Source organism: Urocampus carinirostris, chromosome 11 (assembly GCF_059441175.1).
Source record: "Urocampus carinirostris isolate Australia breed hairy pipefish chromosome 11, RoL_Ucar_1.0, whole genome shotgun sequence".
In the NCBI taxonomy this organism is placed as follows: domain Eukaryota; kingdom Metazoa; phylum Chordata; class Actinopteri; order Syngnathiformes; family Syngnathidae; genus Urocampus; species Urocampus carinirostris.
In genome coordinates this window covers 2,803,334-2,824,672 of record NC_142359.1, presented here as the reverse complement: position 1 = coordinate 2,824,672, position 21,339 = coordinate 2,803,334, and the positions used below count along the sequence as shown (strand labels likewise).

Genomic DNA, 21,339 nt, shown 5'->3' with positions numbered 1-21,339 from the left:
GTACGTTTATTATGCATTTTAAGACGTGTACGATGTACAAGAAAATCTGTACGAAAAAACACAAATTTTTTAATGATTGGTACCATCCGGTATACACCGACTATCATGAAACGGCAAATCGATCGAGTCAAACCAGTTCGCCGCGGTAGCCTCTATCTCCGTATCGTTTTTTTTTCCGTTGCAAACGAAGCGAGCTGTTGGATGCTACTGTGCGCATGCGTCCGCAGCCTCGGATTTCATGTGGTAGTTATGTAGTGAAAGGAAGTCCGTCTCTTTTTAGAGAACCGGCTTTTTTGGCTCAACTCATTAAAAAGAGCCGGCTCTCCAACGGCTCACTTGTTTTGATGCATTATATTACGAATCATTATTGTTGTATAAAGAAGTTAAGAAAAAAAGGAAGTATAAAAGGAGAACATGAAAAAAGACAGGTTTGTGGTTATCCCTTGAATCAGTATGAGTATTACCAACAATAATTGAATGCAGAAAATGAATTCATAATTTGAATAAGAAAATGTTTTATTCTACTTAATTCTATTTGCACGTATTTTTTCCTTCTACGGTGAACGTCCAAGCGACTTCATTTCTGAACAATTTTTATAATAAACCTCATTCATGTCGAGCATCTCAGTATCTCACTACAAAATGTTAATTAACAATATATATGATATAACGAAACACATGTACAATATAACATGTTAAACTACAACGATAAAAATATATGGTGTAAGTGTAACGGGACACAGGTGGATGGTCCAGCTCCAGCTGGTGTTACACATTTGTTTTATATATTTTTGTTTTTTTCTTTTGGTTTTGTTGTTCTTTTACCTAATCTGCAAAATAGATGGCAAATGTCAGTCTCACACGACACCATTTACTAGTTGCCATTAAGAGTGATTTATTGAACAAGTCTCATTAAATCACGTGATATCCCTTTTAACATATAAATACAAAATAACATTTCCATCAATTGGTACTTTTCAAGAATCATTTAACAAAAACACCATAACTGTACCTTCCAAAACAACTCAGTTTGTGTTATATAGTAACCAAATATACATATTAACAGCACAGTACACTCTTAACCCAGCCCCGCATAAGGTAGCATACCTCACTCTGTTGCTTATGCTAACAGACGACTCACTTTTTGTAAACTTTACAGACATCACAAACAACCTTTACAAACATATTTTCACATATTATCATCCTCACAGTAAGTGTGTTACCAGTATAAACATCTCACCTGCAAAATAGATGGAAAATGTCAGTCTCACACGACACCATTTACTTGTTGCCATTAAGAGTGATTTATTGAACAAGTCTCATTAAATCACGCGGGTTCCCGTGAGACTTGCCGCAAAACACCCTTCTCTGACCTGTGAGACTATGTCATCTAGTGGTGATATACTGGTATTTCACTTTTTCTGCTTTACAAAACAACACCAAAATCCCAAAATATAACATTTTAACTAGTCAGCAACCCTTGTTGCGCCACATAAGATTATTTTGTATTTTGTAAGGGAAAATACGACAGTTTGTAAGGGCACGGAGCCCTGGAGCACGACAGGTATGTAGTTTATGGTTTGGTTTTATCGCTTGTTTTTAGCACCATCTAGCGGTGCATTTGGGTCACTGCATCTTTCTGCGTGGTCATAGTGAAAAAGCAGGAAGTTTTTAGTAGTTACGAGACAGAAGACGGGTAGCAACGGCATTTTCTACCGTCTGTTATTGCAAATCTTGTCATTTTTGAATTTCACTTACCGGTACTTGTGTGTATGTTTTGTGTATTTTTGGAATTTACGTTATGTTTATAATAAGAATCTGGCCGTAGCAATCTGTAATACAATATGCTAATTACCCGAAAACACGGAGGTCGTCAAAATGGCGCCCGGGACGCATTTTGTTTGTATTATATGGCTGGCAGATACCAGATGTGCATAACGTCTCATCTCATCTCATCTCATTAGCCATACCGCTTTTTCCTCATTAGGGTCGCGGGGGGGCTGGAGCCCATCCCAGCCATCTCCGGGCAGTGGGCAGGGGACACCCTGAACTGGTTGCCAGCCAATCGCAGGGCACACAGGGACAGACAACTCATTCGCTCATTCACACCTAGGGACAATTTGGACCGGCCAATTCACCTGAAATGCATGTTTTTGGAACGTGGGAGGAAACCGGAGTGCCCGGAGGAAACCCACGCAAGCACGGGGAGAACATACAAACTCCGCACAGGAAGTCTGGAGCTGGATTTGAACCCACGACAGGTTCCCATGACATGAACTGTGCCGCACAAGCGCTAACCACTGCGCCGCCGTGCTGCCCTGTGCATAACGTAATATAGTTTATTTGTATTTTGAGTTTTACCCTTTTAATGGTTTCCAGGGTTGGGTAGGGTTACTGTAACTGGATTACTTTCAATTACTTTTGGAATACTCCAATAGCAAATATGCTAATAAAAGACAAAAGAAACTAAATATGAATAAAATGACTCCATTTTGTGCAGGCTTGGGGAGTAACGGAATACACGAAACGGCAAAAATGATGTTTGGATTGATTTCCATTTTGTTTCTGTCGCATTTGATGTTCGTTTTGCCGGAGATCAAAGAGATCAAAGCCAGGAGAGAAAGCTTACCACGTGTTGTGAGTCATAATTGTATTCATATTTAGTTTATTTTGTCTTTTATGAGCATATTTGGTATTAGAGTAATCCAAAAGTCATTGAAAGTAATCAAGTTCAAGTAACCCTACCCAACCCTGATGGTTTCAAAGGCAGTGTCATGATTACCGATATGAATCACCTGTGCCCGCTCCCTCGGACTCTGATTGGCTCCTTGTTCCTATTTATACCCACTCCTGTCTGTCTCCTTTTGTCAGTCCGTCTGCGAATCTCTGTTTTTACACGGCAAGCCCTTTTTCGACCCTGACTCACGTCTGTCCCGTTTTTTGTTCCCGCTACGACCTGTTTTGATCTCGACCACGTCTGCTCTCCCGTCCCGAATTACGATCGTTTTTTCGAAGGATCTGGCCCACTGTACTGGAGCTCGACCTTACAGTGTTGGCAATCATCTTCTCGCCTTGGGCAGTGCCAAAATTCAAGAGTTCCTTGCCATGGTGTGCCATATTGGGAGTTTCAGTGACCAGTATGACAGAGTGTGCTTCAAAATGAACACACCTGCTCCCTATTCATACCTGAGACCTAGTAAGAGGAACAAGTCACGTGGTATTTTGGAGGGAAGATCACAAGTAGTACTTTGTTTGACTTATGGGGTTGTACTCTCTTTTGTGACGTACTGTAACTTTATTGTAAATGTAGCTCCTTACCTTGGCAGCTGACCCCGTGAAATCCTTTGGCACAGCGCTCGCAGGCCAGACCGGCAAAACCAGCCATACAGGCACATGTTCCATTGCCAAGATGCCCGTCGTCGCATCCGCCATTGTTACTGCAAGGTGAACCCGCACTGCCCGGGCACGCTAGATCAAAAACGGCACAATAGAACAAATAAAAGAGCAGAAAAACCACGGGAGGGAAATGAATCCAGGGCTTGGTGCAGGGCGACATGCCGTAACAGCGCATGTGTCGAACTCATAGCCTGCCACATCGATTTCATGTGGCCCATAATACTGAGAGAAGCACAAGAGAAAATGAGCTGCATCGCGTCAAATCAGGATTTGCCATTTTACATACATCTCCTGGATGTCACCAAAGCCAGGCTACCGTTACTCAACCAGAGAGCATTTAGGACACTCATCCTGATGTCATTTTACTTAAAGTCACGGACACATTGTTCAAGGCTATATGTATTTATATGTATAGATAGATCTATATATATATATATATATATATATATATATATAGATGGGTCTATATATAGATCTAGACACTATCTATCTAGACATCTAGACATCTATCCATCTAGACATCTATCTATCCATCTAGACATCTATCTAGACATCTATTTAGCTAGACATCTAGGCATCTATCTATCTAGACATCTATCCAGACATCCAGACATCTATTTATCCAGACATCTATCTAGGCATCTAGATATCTACCTAGACATCCAGACATCTATTTATTCAGACATCTAGACATCTATCTAGACACTTAGACATCTATTACCTAGACATCTATGCATTTATCTATCAAGACATCTATCCATCCAGACATCTAGGCATCTATCTATCTAGACATCTAGGCATCTAGACATCTATCTAGACATCCAGACATCTATCTATCTAGACATCCAACATCTATCTAGACATCCAACATCTATCTAGACATCCAAACATCTATTTATCTATACATCTATCTATCTAGACATCCAGACATCTATTTATCTAGACATCTATCTATCTAGTCATCTAGGCATGTATCTATCTAGACATCTAGACACCTATTTAGCTAGACATCTAGGCATCTATCTATCTAGACATCTATCTATTTAGACATCTATCCAGACATCCAGACAACTATTTATCCAGACATCTAGACATCTATCTAGACATCCAGACATCTATTTCTCTATTTATCTATCTATCTAGACATCTGGATATCTATCTAGACATCCAGACATCTATTTATCCAGATATCTAGACATCTATCTAGACATCCAGACATCTATTTATCTAGACATCTAGGCATCTATCTATCTAGACATCTATCCACCTAGACATCTAGGCATCTATCTTTTTAGACATCTAGGCATCTATCTATCTAGGCATCTATCTAGACATCTATCTAGACATCCAGGCATCTATCTATCTAGACATCCAACATCTATCTAGACATCCAAACATCTATTTATCCAGACAGCTATCTATCTAGACATCCAGACAACTATCTATCTAGACATCTAGGCATCTATCTATGTAGACATCTAGACATCTATCTAGACATCCAGACATCTATTTATCTAGACATCTATCCAGACATCCATCTAGACATCTATCTATCTAAACATCTGTCTGTCTGTCTGTCTGTCTATCTAGCCATCTAGTTAGCCATCTATCTATCTATCTATACAAATCATGTCTGTACCCTCAAATTATAACTTTTAGAATATTCTTATGATTTCAGGACACTCCATTTTTACTTCACAAAATACTCTGTCACCATCATGTGGACGTTATGGAAAATTGAATTTACTTTCCTTAAAAGCAATCCCTGTATGCCCGGTGCCAGAGTCTGGTCCGCAAGTCGGATTCGTTCCCGGTGAGGGTTGGGCTCCGCCAGGGCTGCCCTTTGTCACCGATTCTGTTCATAACTTTTATGGACAGAATTTCTAGGCGCAGCCTTGGCGGGGATGGAGTCCGGTTTGGGGGCCTCAGCATTGCGTCACTGCTTTTTGCAGATGACGTGGTGCTGTTGGCTTCCTCAAGCCGTGATCTTCAGCTCTCGCTGGAGCGATTCGCAGCCGAGTGTGAAGCGGCCGGGATGGGGATCAGCACCTCCAAGTCCGAGGCCATGGTTCTCAGTCGGAAAAGGGTGGTATGCTCCCTCCGGGTCGGGGAGGAGGTCTTGCCCCAAGTGGAGGAGTTCAAGTATCTTGGGGTCTTGTTCACGAGTGAGGGTAGGATGGAACGAGAGATCGACAGACGGGTCGGTGCAGCGTCTGCCGTCATTCGGACCCTGTACCGGTCTGTCGTGGTGAAGAGGGAGCTGAGCCGAAAGGCAAAGCTCTCGATCTACGTTCCTACCCTCACCTATGGTCATGAACTTTGGGTCATGACCGAAAGAACTCGATCCCGGATACAAGTGGCCGAAATGAGTTTCCTCCGCAGGGTGGCTGGGTTCTCCCTTAGAGATAAGGTGAGAAGCTCAGTCATCCGGGAGGGACTCGGTGTAGAGCCACTGCTCCTCCGCGTTGAGAGGAGCCAGTTGAGGTGGCTCGGGCATCTAATAAGGATGCCTCCTGGACGCCTCCCTCGGGAGGTGTTCCGGGCATGTCCCACCGGCAGGAGGCCCCGGGGGCGGCCCAGGACACGTTGGAGAGACTATGTCTTTCGGTTGGCTTGGGAACGCCTCGGGGTCCCGTCGGATGAGCTGGAGGAGGTGGCTGGGGATAGGGACGTCTGGGCTTCCCTTTTAACGCTGCTGCCCCCGCGACCCGACTTCGGATAAGCGGAAGACAATGGATGGATGGATAAAAGCAAGGGTCGGCAACCCGTAATGTTGAAAGAGCCATATTGGACCGTATTTCTGCAGCACTTTTTGTTCCCTTGTTAACTTTGTAGTGTTTGATTGTTTCGTCCCAATTTTGTTTGTAATGATGCATTGTTCAATAAAAAAAAGTAATATACTTTTATAGAAACAGTCTCAAGATGCCCTCTGTCGGATTAAAGCGGTAATACAACTTCACAATGAGATCCATTTGCATTGATTAACGTGCTTAGTGGCTCGAAATTGTGCAACATGACGAATCTAAGAGGTTATTAGTTGCCAACACTTTTAATAATCGATTTGATCGATTCGTTGTTGCAGCCCTATCCGAATTAAATGAAATGAAATGATCTGCATTTATATAGCGCTTTTCAAGTCAAGACTTCCCAAAGCGCTTTACAGTGTACTTCACATATCCGAATAGCGGCCGTGCAGCCATGTAAGGCGCTAACCTGATTATTGGGGCCATTAAGGGTTCAGTGTCTTACCCAAGGACACTTCCACATGTAACACGGAGGAGCCGGGATTCGAACTGCCATCTCTTGATCCCAAGACGAGCACTATACCTCCTGAGTCACTGCCTCGACCCCAAACCCTCCAGGTAAGGCGCACATATGCCATTTGATTCCAGCCCCAGTGAGGTTTTCTTTCTACCATGTGGCCCCTGAGCTTAAAGGAGTCCCCCGCCCGACTGACCCTGGCAGTCGCGGCCGTAGTAACCGCGGCAACATTTGGGCTTCCAGAAGTTGACGGTGCAAACGCTGCGGCAGCCGCTGTTCATCTGCACAAACATGTTGGACAAGTCGCACTTTTGAACCTCCTAAAATCGGAAAAAACACAATCGTGAAAGACTCCAGTTTGCAAAAATAGAGCGCACAGACACACAAAGGTGTTTTCTCACCTTGAGCTTAGAATTATGAGGACAGTTGTCGGTCTTACCCGAGGCTGAACACACGCCGCAGCTCATCTGGGAAAGAGTAGAAGTGAATACAGTGGAACCTCGCTCGTTCGCGGTTCCACTTTTGCGGGTTCAGAGCTTCGCGGGTCGAAGAAATATACCATACCTCCTCAATAAAAGCATTTATCGACTTGACGCCATTGAGCGCGAGCTTATGTCAACTGAGGACACGGTGTGGACACTCCTATTGTGAAGGGGAGGGGGAGGCCCTGACACAATGCTTAGTCATGGTGAGTTACCGCTTCGCTCACCCCCCTTCTTCAACTCCTCCCACCTCACCCCCTTCTTATGTGGCGTTCAGTCTATCATGGAGGAACTCAGCGACGCGACGTAAGTATATTCTCTTCTGTCACATTTCATCTCAAGTTTGACTTTATTATACCAAAAGCCAGCGGTTGTTTGTACGACCTAAACACGGCTAATGGTGTGTGGTTTCGTGTATTTGTTGTATTACCTATTCTGTGTAGATATAACATATTTTACAGGTTTTTTTTTTGGGTTATAACATGAATTTGACTCTCTCTCTCTCTACTCGTATTCTATATGTTGTACTGTATACAGGGGGGTATACTGTATACCTGTATACGTTTTTTAAAGCATTTTTGAAAGGGCGGCGCTATTTCGCGGATTTTCAGTTTTTGCGGGTGGTCTTGGTCCCCATTAACCGCGATAACCGAGGGATTACTGTACTCACTTTCGGGTCAGGTAGAGGTAAGGTCTTGGTCTTTCTTTCTCTACTTTTTTCTCTTTCCATCCTTTTTATTTCTCTCTCTTTTTGTGTTTCTCTTTTCGCTTTCCTTTTTTTAAATCACTCTCCCTTTCTCTCTCACTCTTTCTTTCTTTCGCCCACCGACAGATTTCAGCTGCAGAGACTCCGCCTTTTACACGGTGCGCCCTATGCTCGTGAAAATACGGAACTTGATATTTTCGGGAACTTCCGGGGACACGTTTCCGCATGGGTTAGCTCAGATGCTAACGTTATCCAGTGGGAGGTCCCCCTCCGAAATATTCCAGCTTCAGAAATGATTTTCAATTGACAGTGGAGGAGAGGTAATAATATCATCTGTGAGTTCAGTTATTTCGAACCCCAACTGTGCCCAAAAACCCCGATTTTAAACCCCTCCGAGTCGATTCCAAAGCCGAAATCTGAAACTTTACAACCGAAGTGAGATACATTTGACTCTCCTATATAGTGAAGTTATATAATATTTTATACGCTGTTTTATTCCACTTATGGTCAAAATACTTGTCCTAAGTTTGACCTCAGCCTTGAGTGCAAGGGTGTTGTAAACCGCCTTTGCCTTGGAATGTGTCTTTTGTTTCAGTCTATGCAGATAACAATGACTTATCACCTCGCCTGGGGGATAGGGCAATGACCTATCACCCTTATCCCATTCTTCAAAGGACTACTGGGAAATTTGGGTCATGGGGCGTGAACATTTAATCGTCATGTGTTATAAAAGTGGGCAACCCTGGAGCCCCTTTTGCTCTTTCTCCACACGACTGGAATTGGCAAGGAAGAAAGATCCACTCTTTGATTAGGCTAAATAAATTAATATGTGGACTATCTTCGTCGCCTGGTTAATCAGATTTCTCCGGCTTCTGAATATGCTCCTACTGCAAGGGTTTAGATAAGACACGTGAAGTGTCTTCGGAGTCAGATTTCAGTGCAATAGATTTTAAAACCTTACAATAACAAAGAAAGAATAAAGGAAGTATGGAGGAATTAGTATAAGAAGTATGAGAACTGCACTGACCTCAATGTCAAAGTTGGTTTCCTGGTCACAGCGCCCCCCCAGGCTTGGAGGAGTAAGCAGGCAGTCAATGCCGTAAGCGATACCGTCGACAAACAACAGGTGGCGCTGGACAATGCGGCAACTGACGCCGTTCACAAACACCTCCCCCTGGTGACGGAAACATTTCATCGCAATGGTATCCACCCTGAATCCTCCTACTCATCCCGGTAACACAGCTTACTATTCTGTTCGCATCTCCGCATCTAAAGGCGAGCTTCGAACCCTGAAGCGTGCGCGTCGCTTGAGCATGGACCAAGTCTTCGGCATAAAGCTAACAGAAAACAGGAAGATAGCGATCATGCTAATGCTAATACCGGACAGCAAAAGTGGACCTTTCACCTTGTGGTTGCGAAGAACGTGGTACTTGAGGTACTCTGTCAGCTGGGCCCGATTGTGTGGGTGGAACAGGAAGTCCTTCTGGTCTTGGGGCAAAGATGCCATGGTGTGGTCAGAAGGCATGAACAGAGTGACGGGTCGGTGCATCCTGTTTTGCATCAAATCCAGGACGCCCGTGTCCTAAAATGTCAGTCCGTCGTCAGAGAAAAAACGTGCTGAAGGAGCTGAGGGAGGTCCTGACCTGCAGTAGGTTGTAGAAGGTTCTGTAGCCATGGAGATCAGCCACGTCTGACAAGTTCCTCTGCTGTCACAAGAATCATGGGTGTCAAAGTCAAACGATAGAAGGGCCAACTAAAAATGAAGCTACAAGTCGAGGGCAGAACTGATTAAAATGTTGAAAAATTGTTGAAGGATGACTTTAGTCTAGATCAGAGGTCACCAACCTTTGTGAACCTAAGAGGAAAAAGATTGGCACTGAAGTTATATACTATTTTATACACTGTTTTATTCCACTTATACTCAAAAATACTTGTCCCAAGTTTGACCTCAGCTTTGAGGGCAAACTCTAAGAGAAGGGTGTCGTAAACCACGTTTTGCGTTGGAATGGGCCTTTCCTTCCATTCTGTGCAAATAACAATGACTCATCACCTCGCCTGGAGTGTTGTGAGTATGTGCCTGGCACGTCCTATCACCCCTCCTCCTATTCTTCAATCATGGTTGGGAAATTTGCATCGACGACCGCGGACCAATTAGCCAGCGTCGTGAAAATGTCATCGCCATGTGTCATAAAAGTTGGCAACCCTGGAAGCCCCCGTCGTCTTCTCTCCACACGATTGTAATTGGCAAGGGAGAAAGATCCTATTTGTTCAACTCTTTGATTCAGCTAAATAAATTGATATGTGGACTATATTCGGCGCTCGGCTCAATAATTCCTCTGACTTTGACACGTGAAGTGTCTTTGGAGTCAGATTTCAGGATAGTAAATGTTAAAACCTTACAGCACGAAGGGCTACGAGTTTGATAAGCATCTCTTAAATAACATGTTATAACTATGTTATTACTCTTTTTGTTATTACAGTATTACTTGGTTGTAACAATTAGAGGTTAAAAATAAGCTCAATCAACCACAAAACATGACAGTTAGAAATCAAATTTCCTAGAAAATCAAAATGACCCATGATATATTTTCAGAACCAGTCAGTGGGCTACTCAAGTGGTCTTAAGGGACTCACTGGTTCTTGTAGGCAAAGCGTTGGAGAACCTAACCGAACCTACCAAAATGCTAACGAATATATTTGTCTTGATTACCGATGTGATGCACCTGTGCTGGCTTTTTTGGCGCCAACCGCCTCGGACTCTGATTGGCTCCCTGTCCCTATTCAAACCCAGTCCTGTCTGTCCCCTTTTGTCAGTCCGTCTGCGAACCTCAGTTTACTCTAGTCAAGCTTTTTTCAACGTGAAACGGAAGAAAACGCCCGTTGCAGAATTTACAGTAAATGAGGATGATGCCCTGCTCAATCTCGTCTACCGCCGCGTTTGAGAGGGGACCACATCCCATTTTATTGTCATTTGGTGGGTTTTATTTCCTTTTTTCTGGGTCCCAACAAAATTAGCGATAAAGGGAGGGTAAATTCGAAAACAGTGACAGAAACAATCTAGATCCAACATAGTATGCCAATTACTGGGATAAAATAATGCTTATTTAAAGTGTTTATTCTTCGTTTTATTGAGGGGAGGGTATTTTTGGTTTTCGGAATGGAATTACAACAATGATCAAATATATGGATACCTTCACAGTTCCTTACCAGAGTGTCAATGTCCATAATGGTCTCCACATGTGCTGGATACAAGATCGTGTCGATCTCATGCAGGATTCCGTTAACGCTGAGGCCATTGCTGTAGGTCACATTGGCCTGGTTGACTAAGATGCCACCCTGTGGGCAAAAATATATCGCAGTCAAGTCGAACTACCCCGGCTGGACCTGTACAATCTTTCAATGGGTCACCTTGGAGGGGCCAGTCTTCAGGATGGAGCCAGATAATGCAGTGAGGTTCCGAGGAGTGGCCAAATCCGCCAAGTTCAAAGTGTGACACATGACGATGTGAGTGCGCAAGACCATGCCCAAAGCTTCCTTGTTGTTGCCCGCCAGAATTCGTTTCATCTGAAATGACATGTGTTAGATTTTAATATTAAAATGTACTGTTTACCAAATTGTTCGAATTAGTTACCAGACTCCATTAACCAAACACAACCTACATTCGCCTAACAATGCGTGCTCATTTCTGGATGGAAAACAAGAGACTGGCATTTCCACTCGGGGGCAGATTTTATTTCTTAAACAATTTAACTAAGTGAACTCCATCGAATATGGCCAAATTAGTGTCGCTCGAGTCTCTGTGAAGCCTCTCTGAAGTCCTATAGCTTTCTCCTCTCGGCCCACGTCTCCCCGCAAGATGGCGTTTCGACTCCTCCCATGGGCGTGCCAAGGAAGCCCCCTCCTGGGCGTCGCGATGTCTGGAAAACTCAAAACAACACCGAGCGTTTCTACGTCATCAGGGCCTTGTTCTCAAAACATCGCCTGCCGTCCTCCGTCAAAGTCCTGTTATCAAAAGTCCCTAGTCAAAATATTCTGCATTTGGAACGGCGTGACCTGTCATTGAACTATAGCCTACTCTGTGAAAATCATCATTGCACTCAATAAATGTCACTTGTATTCAATCGTATAAAATCCTTTATAGTCAAATGTATAAAATCCTTCAATATGAAACCATAATATGAGAAAGAATGCTAAATTGCACCCGAAGAACACCAAACCCACTGTGGCACATGGGGGTGGAAACATCATCCTTGGGGTCTGTTTTCTGCAAAGGGACCAGGATGATTGATTTGTGTAAAGGAAAAATGAATGGGGTCATGCATGGAGATTTTTTTGAGGGAAGATCTCCTTACATCAGCAAAGCTATTGAAGATGAGACCTGGCTGGGTCTTTCAGCATGGCAAGGTTTGTTATTTGTTATTTCAGTGTTCCGAACACTTGTCTGCTCTTCCGGATAACGAGCACTGCCTGATGAACTCCGATTGGGTTTACTGTTTCACCAACCCCTCGCCTTCAGCTTTGACCCACACCCATCGCTATGGACGGGCCATAGCACGGGCAAAAGACCCTATTTACTACACCAATCTGTGTTTCTGCAAAACTCAGATTGGGTCATTGACATCCAGGGTTGGGTAGGGTTACTTTAACTGGATTACTTTCAATGACTTTTGGATGACTCCAATACCAAATATGCTATTAAAAGACAAAATAAACTAAATGTGAATAAAATGATGACTCACAACACGCGGTAAGCTTTCTCTCCTGGCTTTGATCTCCGGCAAAATGAACATAAAATGCGACAGAAACAAAATGAAAATAAATACAAAAAGCTTGCCAACATCATTTTTGCCGTTCCATGTATTCCGTTACTCCCCAAGCCTGCACAAAATGGAGTCATAAGGACATTGTGTCAAACCACAAAACAAGTCATCAAAAACAGGTCTAGGTCACAGCTAAATGATCTATATAGCGCTTTTCAAGTCAAGACTTCCCAAAGCGCTTTACAGTGTGCTTCACATTTCCCAATAGCGGCCGTGCAGCCATGTAAGGCGCTAACCTGCTTATTGGGGGCATTAGGCGTTCAGTGTCTTACCCAAGGACACTTTGACATGTAACACGGAGAAGCCGGGATTCGAACTTGCGATCTCTTGATCCCAAGACGAGCGCTCTACCTCCTGAGCCACCCAATATTTGGGATTTCAAATATTTCCAAAAAGTTCCCACCTGGCCCGAGCCACTTTTGTCCGCCAGGTAAGCAGCGGTGCTGGGAGCGAATACGGTGAACGGGCCTCGCCCTCTCAGAGAGATTTCTGTAGCCTGGAAGCAGAGTTCTGGTGAGCTGAAGGCTTCTTGGCGGGGTTGAAGGCTTCAGGTGCTCACCATCAAACCCAAGAAGAAGTCGCGTAGTCGTCTGGTTAGAAGTTCCTGTGGGCAGTTCCCGATGTGTTTAGGAATGAACAACTTCGATTCCCAGAAAAGGGATGGTGGGCTGAGGACCTCTCACCCTGCTAATGGTTCCTCTGCAGCTGAGACCATCGCCGATGTAATTTTCCACACAGGTGCAAGAACGAACTCCAGGGCTTGTCATGTTACACCTAGCATACCAATGGCAACCGCCGTTCTTCTGCAAAAGCAGACTGTCCTAGCAACTGCACCTCCACGTAAAAATCAAGGACAGCCATAAACTCACCTTTTCGCATAAGTTAATCGGTTTGCAGTCGTGTCCGTCGCCTTTGTAGTTTTCCATGCAGCTGCACATCGTCTACGTAAACCATCAAAGCATCAACGATGAAACAGTTGAACCCCAAAACAAGACGAATCAAAGTACCGTATTTTCCACACTATAAGGCGCACCTAAAAGTCTTAAGTTTTTTCAAAAGCTGACCATGCGGCTTATAATACAGTGCGCCTTATATATGGATCAATATTAAGTCGCAAAGTCTTGCAACTAAGGCAAATAGCCGCCGACTCGATTTTCCCCCGAACGCCAAGTAGTCCGCGGTGTATGCTGGGATTTATTTACCGGCGTTTCATTTCCTAACCAATGTGTCAATCATCATTTGAATCGATCACTATTGGCTAAAGTTATTTGGAGGTAAAGGGGGCGGATCCTTTTTATCATTTACAGGCTCGGATAGGCTAAAGGGGCAAAACAAACCCTGCAATTTCCCAAAAAAGATGTGTCAATCATCAGTTTAATCGATCACTATTGGCTAAAGTTATTCGGAGGTAAAGGGGGCGGATCCTTTTTATCATTTAGGGCCTTGCATAGGCTAAAGGGACAAAACAAAGCCAGCAATTGGCCGAAAAAGATGAATGTGAATAGCAAGTTTGGTTGGTTGTGTACAGCATAAAGAAAGCATGTTTTACTATTCTGTATTTGTAAATATTTTATTCTCCTGGATTTACTACACTCACGGATATAAGAGGACCATGATTGCACATTATTATTGAACGCAACGACTTCGGTGAGCTACTCCGGCTATATATTTTCCCAGTATCTTGTTTCAGAGTGATATCGATGTTTCTGTGATGGGTCTTTTTTTAAATTAAACTCAATTCCAAGTGTTTATTGTCATATGCACAGTAAAGTTGCGAGCGAAAAAGAAAATAAAAACTAAGGAATGGTTGGCATTTCTTGAATCCCAAGACTTTAACCTTCCGAATGATGGAACGATGCATTTGAGTGACATCGTACGGACACCGCATACGCACGTGTCTACGACACGTATTTGCTTCTTTGCAAGCTTTGGGAATGTTAAGGGAGTAAGAAGTTGGACTGAACTATCTGACTGTTTTGTCGACGTTCCCATTGTAGCGCCTTATAATCTGGTGCGTCTTATGTATGTTAAATATAGGACAAAAAACTATTTTTTGGGGGTGCGCCCTATAACCCGGTGCGACCTATAGTGCGGAAAATACGGTACAAGAGCCTGTGGTCTAAAATGAAAACTTACCTTGTTGGGGCCAATGTGAAGACAGTCTGCGTTGGCATGGCACCCACCATTTCCTTTCAGGCAAGGATTGATTTCTGGAAGACACGCACACACTAACTTCATGACATTACATTCAACAAATACACAGTGTTCATTTTACCTGTGAAAAGTGATGGGTCCTGGGGACTCGCATGCTCAAAAATCTATGGGTCCCAAACAGTGTTCCCTCTAAGCTGCGCGCGTGCGCAATTGCGCACTGCTCGCACATTCTCAGCGCATAAGAAAATCGAGCCAGCGCACAAAAATCAGGGCTCAAAATTACTAATTAAGAAGCGACTTAAGTCAAAGTTACAGTGCATGAAGGTAAAAATACACGGGTTCCCCTGACGTTGTGTCCTAAATGCGGTATTTTGAAGTCGAGTCGAAGTCGAACGAAGTTGAGTAAAGTTAGTAGAGTTTGTTGAGAACCGGCTTCTTCGGCTCGGCTCACTAAAAGGAACCGGCTCTTTCGGGTCCTAAACGGCTCTTCGGGTTGTTTTTGCTTCTTTCATCCCAACATGACCAAATATTATGTAAAGTTATGCACAAAATGACTTAAAGGAAGGGGGGAATAGAACATAAAAGAAAAAAATATGCAGCTCGGCGGCGCAGTGGTTAGCGCTTGTGCGGCACAGTTCATGTCATGGGAACCTGTCGTGGGTTCAAATCCAGGTCCAGACTTCCTCTGCGGAGTTTGTATGTTCTCCCCGTGCTTGCGTGGGTTTCCTCCGGGCACTCCGGTTTCCTCCCACGTTCCAAAAACATGCATTTCAGGTGAATTGGCCGGTCCAAATTGTCCCTAGGTGTGAATGAGCGAATGAGTTGTCTGTCCCTGTGTGCCCTGCGATTGGCTGGCAACCAGTTCAGGGTGTCCCCTGCCCACTGCCTGATCATTGCTGGGATGGGCTTCAGCCCCCTCCGCGACCCTAATGAGGATAAGCGGTACGGCTAATGAGATGAGATGAGATGAGAAAAAAATACCAAAATAAAAAATTAGTGAAAAGCTAAAAAAAAAGAAACAAAAGGAAGAGAAGAAAGAAGAAAAAAATTGGAAAAAAAGCTAGAAAAAAAGAAAAGAAAGAAATGTAGGAAAAAGTAAATAGAGAACAAAAAGAAAAAAGGAACAGCTCGGAAAAAATAAACACAATGAGATTTTTTTTAAAGGAATTAAAAAAAGTAGAAAAAAAACACGGAAAAAATAAAAAAAGTTTGTGTTGCATTCAAATAATTTCAAATGATATCAAGTGAATCTTGTTGCCGACATTGTACTTCCACTCAAAAATGTGATTAAGTACAGTTCTGTATCTTACAACCGTCCAAATAAGCCCCCAAAAAGGTTAATATTGTGCGACAAAATATATCAGGAAAAAAAAGAAATTGATAACTTGTGAAAGAATTATAAGAACAAACGAAGTTTGTAGGCTGTACAACCTTTGCAATAATACATGAGTCAATTCATTCAAAAGAGAAAAATAATTTTGCATTGCCGGAAACTCAGCAAAATGTAACTTGATGTCAAATTTTGGACATGTTTGATAATTAATTATACTGCCACACTTGGGATTATGGTTGCTCACTGTTGTTTCAAGCGTTGCTCACCGACTTTGTGTCAACGCTCAGACCCATGCAAAATTACAGGGAACATTGGTCCCAACAGAGATCTATGGGTCCCCAAAATTTAGTGTTATCGAGGTTGAAATTGTAAATCGGTGACAAATATATAATAAAAATCTATATATTCATTCAGTTTCAATCATCAAATTATGAATTCATTTTCTGCATCAAATTATTGTTGGTAATATACCGATTAAAGGGATAACCACAAACCTGTCTTTTTTTCATTTTCTCCTTTTATACTTCCTTTTTTTCTTAACTTCTTTATACAACATCATAATTCATAATATAATGCATCAAAGCAAGTGAGCCGTTGGAGAGCCGGCTCTCTTTAATGAGTTGAGCCCAAAAATCCGGTTCTCTAAAAAGAGACGGACTTTTCACTACACAACTCGAGATCGGCGTGCGGACGAAAACTCGAACTGCGAGACCAAAACAACATCCGCCGGATCTGCCTGACGAAAAGTTTGGAGTGCGGTAAATCTTTGTTTAAAAAAAAAAAACATAATCGGGTAATAATGACAATTTTGGGGCAAAAAAGTTGCGTCCCGGGGACACACGTTGATTTGAGACGATGCGTCCCCAGTAAAAATGATGCATCTAGGACGCAGGGACGCAGGCAAACGAGAACACTGAATACAATTGTTATTCCATGAAATATTGAGAATAAACTTGAAGATATTAACTGACCAAGGCACACCAGTCCGTCCCCACTGTAACCAGGATTACACTGGCACAAACGTTGGCCAGGTCTGGCTCGCTTGCACACTGCAAACACACTGCAGCCTCCGTTAGCTTGCGCGCATGCATCTTTGGCTACAAACACAAAAACACAAAACAAACATCGCGTTAGTAAGAAGTGCCTGGAATAGGTTTCAATCATTTGGAGAAGTTTACCTCGACAAGAAGTTCCATTTCCTTCAAAGCCAACCGCGCACAGGCATTGCGGTCCGAACGGGTGGATGACACAACTGTGGACGAAAATAGGAATTTGACAACTTGTAGCGCCTCTAACAAAGAGTGCATGATACCACCTAGAACTCAGTCAAATATGCAAAAGTATTAGCGGTGTTTGAAACTCATGAGAAAAAGTATTTTATAGTATTATATTTACTCATCTTTATTCATGCGATGTTTGCGTTGCATCGTCTGCTACAAGCCACGTGAACTCCTCTTTCCACGATGCTTTTAATGTACGTTGACGTTTTGTAGCGTCATAAATGTTGTTAACTTCTTTTGAATCTTTTGTTTTAGCTTGATTCCTAACCACTTTTCCATTTTTTTGTGTTCTCTGTGCGTCTACATTGGAAAATGATGGGCAGATGCACGACCTCATAAGGCACAGGAGAGTCCGGAATTACGAAGTTAGTCGATGCAGGCTTCTGATTGGCTGCTGAGTATGCAAATTGCCAAACGAACCGAAATTTCCAAACCGAACAAAGATTTCGAAATCAGAATAAAGCAAACGTTTGACTTGAGAAAAAAAGTCTTTTGTTGTTTTTCGGCTCAATAATTCCTCTGACTTTAGAATTCCTCTGACTTTAGATGAGAAAAATATGTCTGACCACAAGATGCCATTGTATTGTGTAGTGCAACCGAAAACGAGTGCTAAAAAGCACAAAGAACAAAAACTAGGGAAAGTCAAAGTGACCAAACTACACCATTATTCTTCACATATTTTAAAAAGCTGGCAAACAATCATTTCAGCACCCTCTAGGTGTGCCTCATCTTATGTAAAATGTCTTGACCCACAAGCAGTTAAAACAGTTGTCAGTCACCCAGGCGGAGACGTTTTGTAATTTATACGCCCAACGTAAAAGATGCACGCACCGGGCGTCCGGGCAGACGTTATTTCAGATGCTGATAGAACGATGAAAAATGTCCCTCGTGTTTTTTTGTTTTTGTTTCTATTTGTTTGTGTAGCAAGAAAAGGGTTCAAATCAGGAAATGCCTGCTTCAAGTAAAGTCCAAACACCAAAACCCAAGATAGATGAAAAAGAATAATCTATTCTCGCACATCTCTGAAATGCACGTACTTGCACGCGCATCATAAACGAGTCGACCAAGGCTGCGATCACGACTTTAAACCAGGGGATGATGACAGAGAGTAAAAAATTTCGAAATTCCGTACAGCTTCAGCAATGTGATGTGCCATTTGAACAACTTGTGTGTAGTTATCACGAAAACGATAACTATTATAGCTGCATTAATGCCACTTTCGGAGCAGACCGTATATGCCTCGCCCCAAAAATATACACAAAAGAGCAGAGAAGTTTGACGGAGAGAGAGAGAGAAACGTTTATTGATATTCGTCAGCTTTCAAACAGCGTTCTCCTTCGTCTAAGAGACAATCAGCTTTCTTATACCCAGAAACATCACGTCAGACACATCACGTGTTGTTTTTCTCTTACTGGCCGCATGCTTCCAAGAATTGACAGTGTTTTTCTCAGAATTGACCTATCTCAGCCAATACCGTTTTGCAATCGTCCACATGTTTCTCACCAAGCCAGTGTTTTTCCCTCCATCAATAAAACCACGCAATTTTCCTGAAGAAGTCGCCGTGACCCAGCCAACTTCCTGTCAGCTTAGCAAGCTGTTCCAAACCAAGCCGAGTGTTATTGCTTCGCTTTCTTTAAACTCGGGAGAAACAATCCTGGAATTTCCTGTCGAAACAAGTGTGTCCTCATTCTGTCGAGAAACTCTGACTTCACAATTCTACGATAATACTTTTTGGGATATATTTTGAGATCTCAAGTGACTTTTGAAATGCCTGCAGGTATCTGACAGAAAATGCAATGATGACAAAAGCCAGGAGATGGCGGCCGCTAGTAAAAAAGTTCCAAAAGTTCCAAATTCCATCCAGCTCCTTTAATGTACGATTATGATTTTAGGGAGTGGACTCACTTGGCACTGGGGTGACACAAGAAGGAGCCGCAAATTTCATCTGCTGTAGATTTAATCACTGTGGAATCCAGAAAACAAACGTGTGAAGGAAATTCTTTGGGGGGAGGGAGCAAAATCAGTGAAACTATCTTACTTTGATCACAGAGGACGCCCCGCCATCCTAACTCGCACTGGCAGGTCCCGTCGCCTTGTGGTCCGTCGTTGCAACGGCCCTCTTGGCATCGACATCCTGCAGAAACAAAAAACAGGTCAGAGACGAGACACCCGGCGACTTTATCAAGAAACACCGAACTGACCCTGGTCACAGTGGACGCCATACTTTCCAGACTGGCATGTCTGACAGGCGGTTCCTTGGAATCCAGGTTGGCAGCGACATATCCCTGTCCCGTTGATGCCATCGGAGCATACGCCGTTGCCCATGCACGGTTGACCCTTCAGCCCGGGACAGGGCTCGCAGTGAGGACCAAAAAAGCCGTCGCAACACTTAGGGATCTGCACCATAGAAAGACAAATATTTTGGGTTGACAAACAGTCCATCAGCCTCTCAGTATGGAACACAAAAAAAGCCAGCTAAACAGAGGATCACACCCATGGGACATCTATCTATCTATCTATCTATCTAGACATCTATCTATCTAGACATCTATCTATCTATCTATCTAGACATCTATCTATCTAGACATCTAGACGTCTATCTATCCATCTATCTAGACGTCCATCTATCTATCTATCTATCCATCTATCTTGATCTATCTATCTATCCATCTGCGACTGCGTCCCTAGGTCCGCCACAAACCACATCGTGAAGTATGCTGACGACACAACAGTGGTGGGCCTCATCAGGGATGACAACGACCTGGCCTACAGAGAGGAGGTGGAGCAGTTGGTGGGCTGGTGCAGGGACAACAGCCTGGTCCTGAATGTCGACAAAACTAAAGAGATCATTGTCGACTTTAGGAAAAACCAGCCCAACCATGCCCCACTTTGCATCAACAACAAGGCTGTGGAGGTTGTCAGCAGTATCAAGTTCCTAGGGGTGCACATTACAAACAAACTCACCTGGTCCGTGAACACTGCATCACTGGTTAAGAGGGCACAGCAGCGCCTGTACTTCCTGCGGAGGATGAGGAGAGCCCACCTGCCCCCACCCTCCCTCATCACATTCTACAGGGGCACCATAGAGAGTATCCTGACCAGCTGTATCTCTGTGTGGTGTGGAGGCTGCAGCGCTACCGACTGGGGTAGTGTGAGGAGGGTAACGAGGACAGCAGAGAAAATAATCGGGACTACACTTCCCTCCATTCAGGACATTGGCCAGAAGCACTGCCTATCCCATGCTAAAAACATTACCGGGGACCCCTCTCACCCCCATCATGGACTGTTCACTCTGCTAGCCTCTGGGAAGAGGTACTGCAGTGTGCGGTGCAGGACCACCAGGCTCCGCAATAGTCTAGTCCCCCTGGCCATTAGACTGTTAAATGGTCAATCTAACATATAGTTAACTTAAATCTAAACGGCTGCTAATCTGACTTTTTGCACTACTAGCAGTTTTTTTTTATAGCTTGCCACTCCTTGCACATTGCTCTCTGCACTATTGTAATTACAGCGTTATTGTTACAGTGTTATTGTTACTGTGTACCTGACTTGTTAACCTGACTGCCCATTTTGCACATCTGGTTAGCTACTCTTCTTGCACTATCGGCACTATGGTAAAATACTATACGTAGCCAAAATACAATACAACATTATTTATATCTGTACATTCAAGGAAACTGTGGGGGTCAGATGCATCGACATTTCGTTCTGTATACACGTGTACTAGAATGACAATAAAGTAGATCTGAATCTGAATCTATCTTTATCTATCCATGTAGTGATCTATTTATATCTATCCATCTAGACAGCTATCTATCTATGTATCTATATATCTATACGTCTATCTATCTATCTATCTAGACATCTATCTATCTAGACGTCTATCTATCTAAACATCTATCTATCT

At 43.3% G+C, this 21,339-nt stretch overlaps 1 protein-coding gene across 1 annotated transcript in view; it reads right to left on the bottom strand.

The window, feature by feature from the left end:
- stab2 (stabilin 2) overlaps positions 1 to 21,339 on the bottom strand; it is an 88,841-nt gene that overhangs the window by 19,784 nt on the left and 47,718 nt on the right. The window contains exons 38-56 of the mRNA XM_088347323.1: positions 19,634 to 19,829; positions 19,471 to 19,566; positions 19,338 to 19,395; positions 17,331 to 17,404; positions 17,124 to 17,249; positions 14,802 to 14,875; positions 13,535 to 13,606; positions 13,349 to 13,468; positions 13,225 to 13,269; positions 13,069 to 13,161; positions 11,254 to 11,409; positions 11,053 to 11,181; positions 9,489 to 9,548; positions 9,251 to 9,427; positions 9,093 to 9,182; positions 8,873 to 9,019; positions 7,059 to 7,124; positions 6,854 to 6,977; positions 3,319 to 3,468 (exon numbers count right to left, since the gene is read on the bottom strand). Coding sequence (XP_088203449.1) covers positions 3,319 to 3,468; positions 6,854 to 6,977; positions 7,059 to 7,124; positions 8,873 to 9,019; positions 9,093 to 9,182; positions 9,251 to 9,427; positions 9,489 to 9,548; positions 11,053 to 11,181; positions 11,254 to 11,409; positions 13,069 to 13,161; positions 13,225 to 13,269; positions 13,349 to 13,468; positions 13,535 to 13,606; positions 14,802 to 14,875; positions 17,124 to 17,249; positions 17,331 to 17,404; positions 19,338 to 19,395; positions 19,471 to 19,566; positions 19,634 to 19,829 — 2,053 coding nt within the window. The remainder of the gene's footprint in view (positions 1 to 3,318; positions 3,469 to 6,853; positions 6,978 to 7,058; positions 7,125 to 8,872; positions 9,020 to 9,092; positions 9,183 to 9,250; positions 9,428 to 9,488; positions 9,549 to 11,052; positions 11,182 to 11,253; positions 11,410 to 13,068; positions 13,162 to 13,224; positions 13,270 to 13,348; positions 13,469 to 13,534; positions 13,607 to 14,801; positions 14,876 to 17,123; positions 17,250 to 17,330; positions 17,405 to 19,337; positions 19,396 to 19,470; positions 19,567 to 19,633; positions 19,830 to 21,339) is intronic.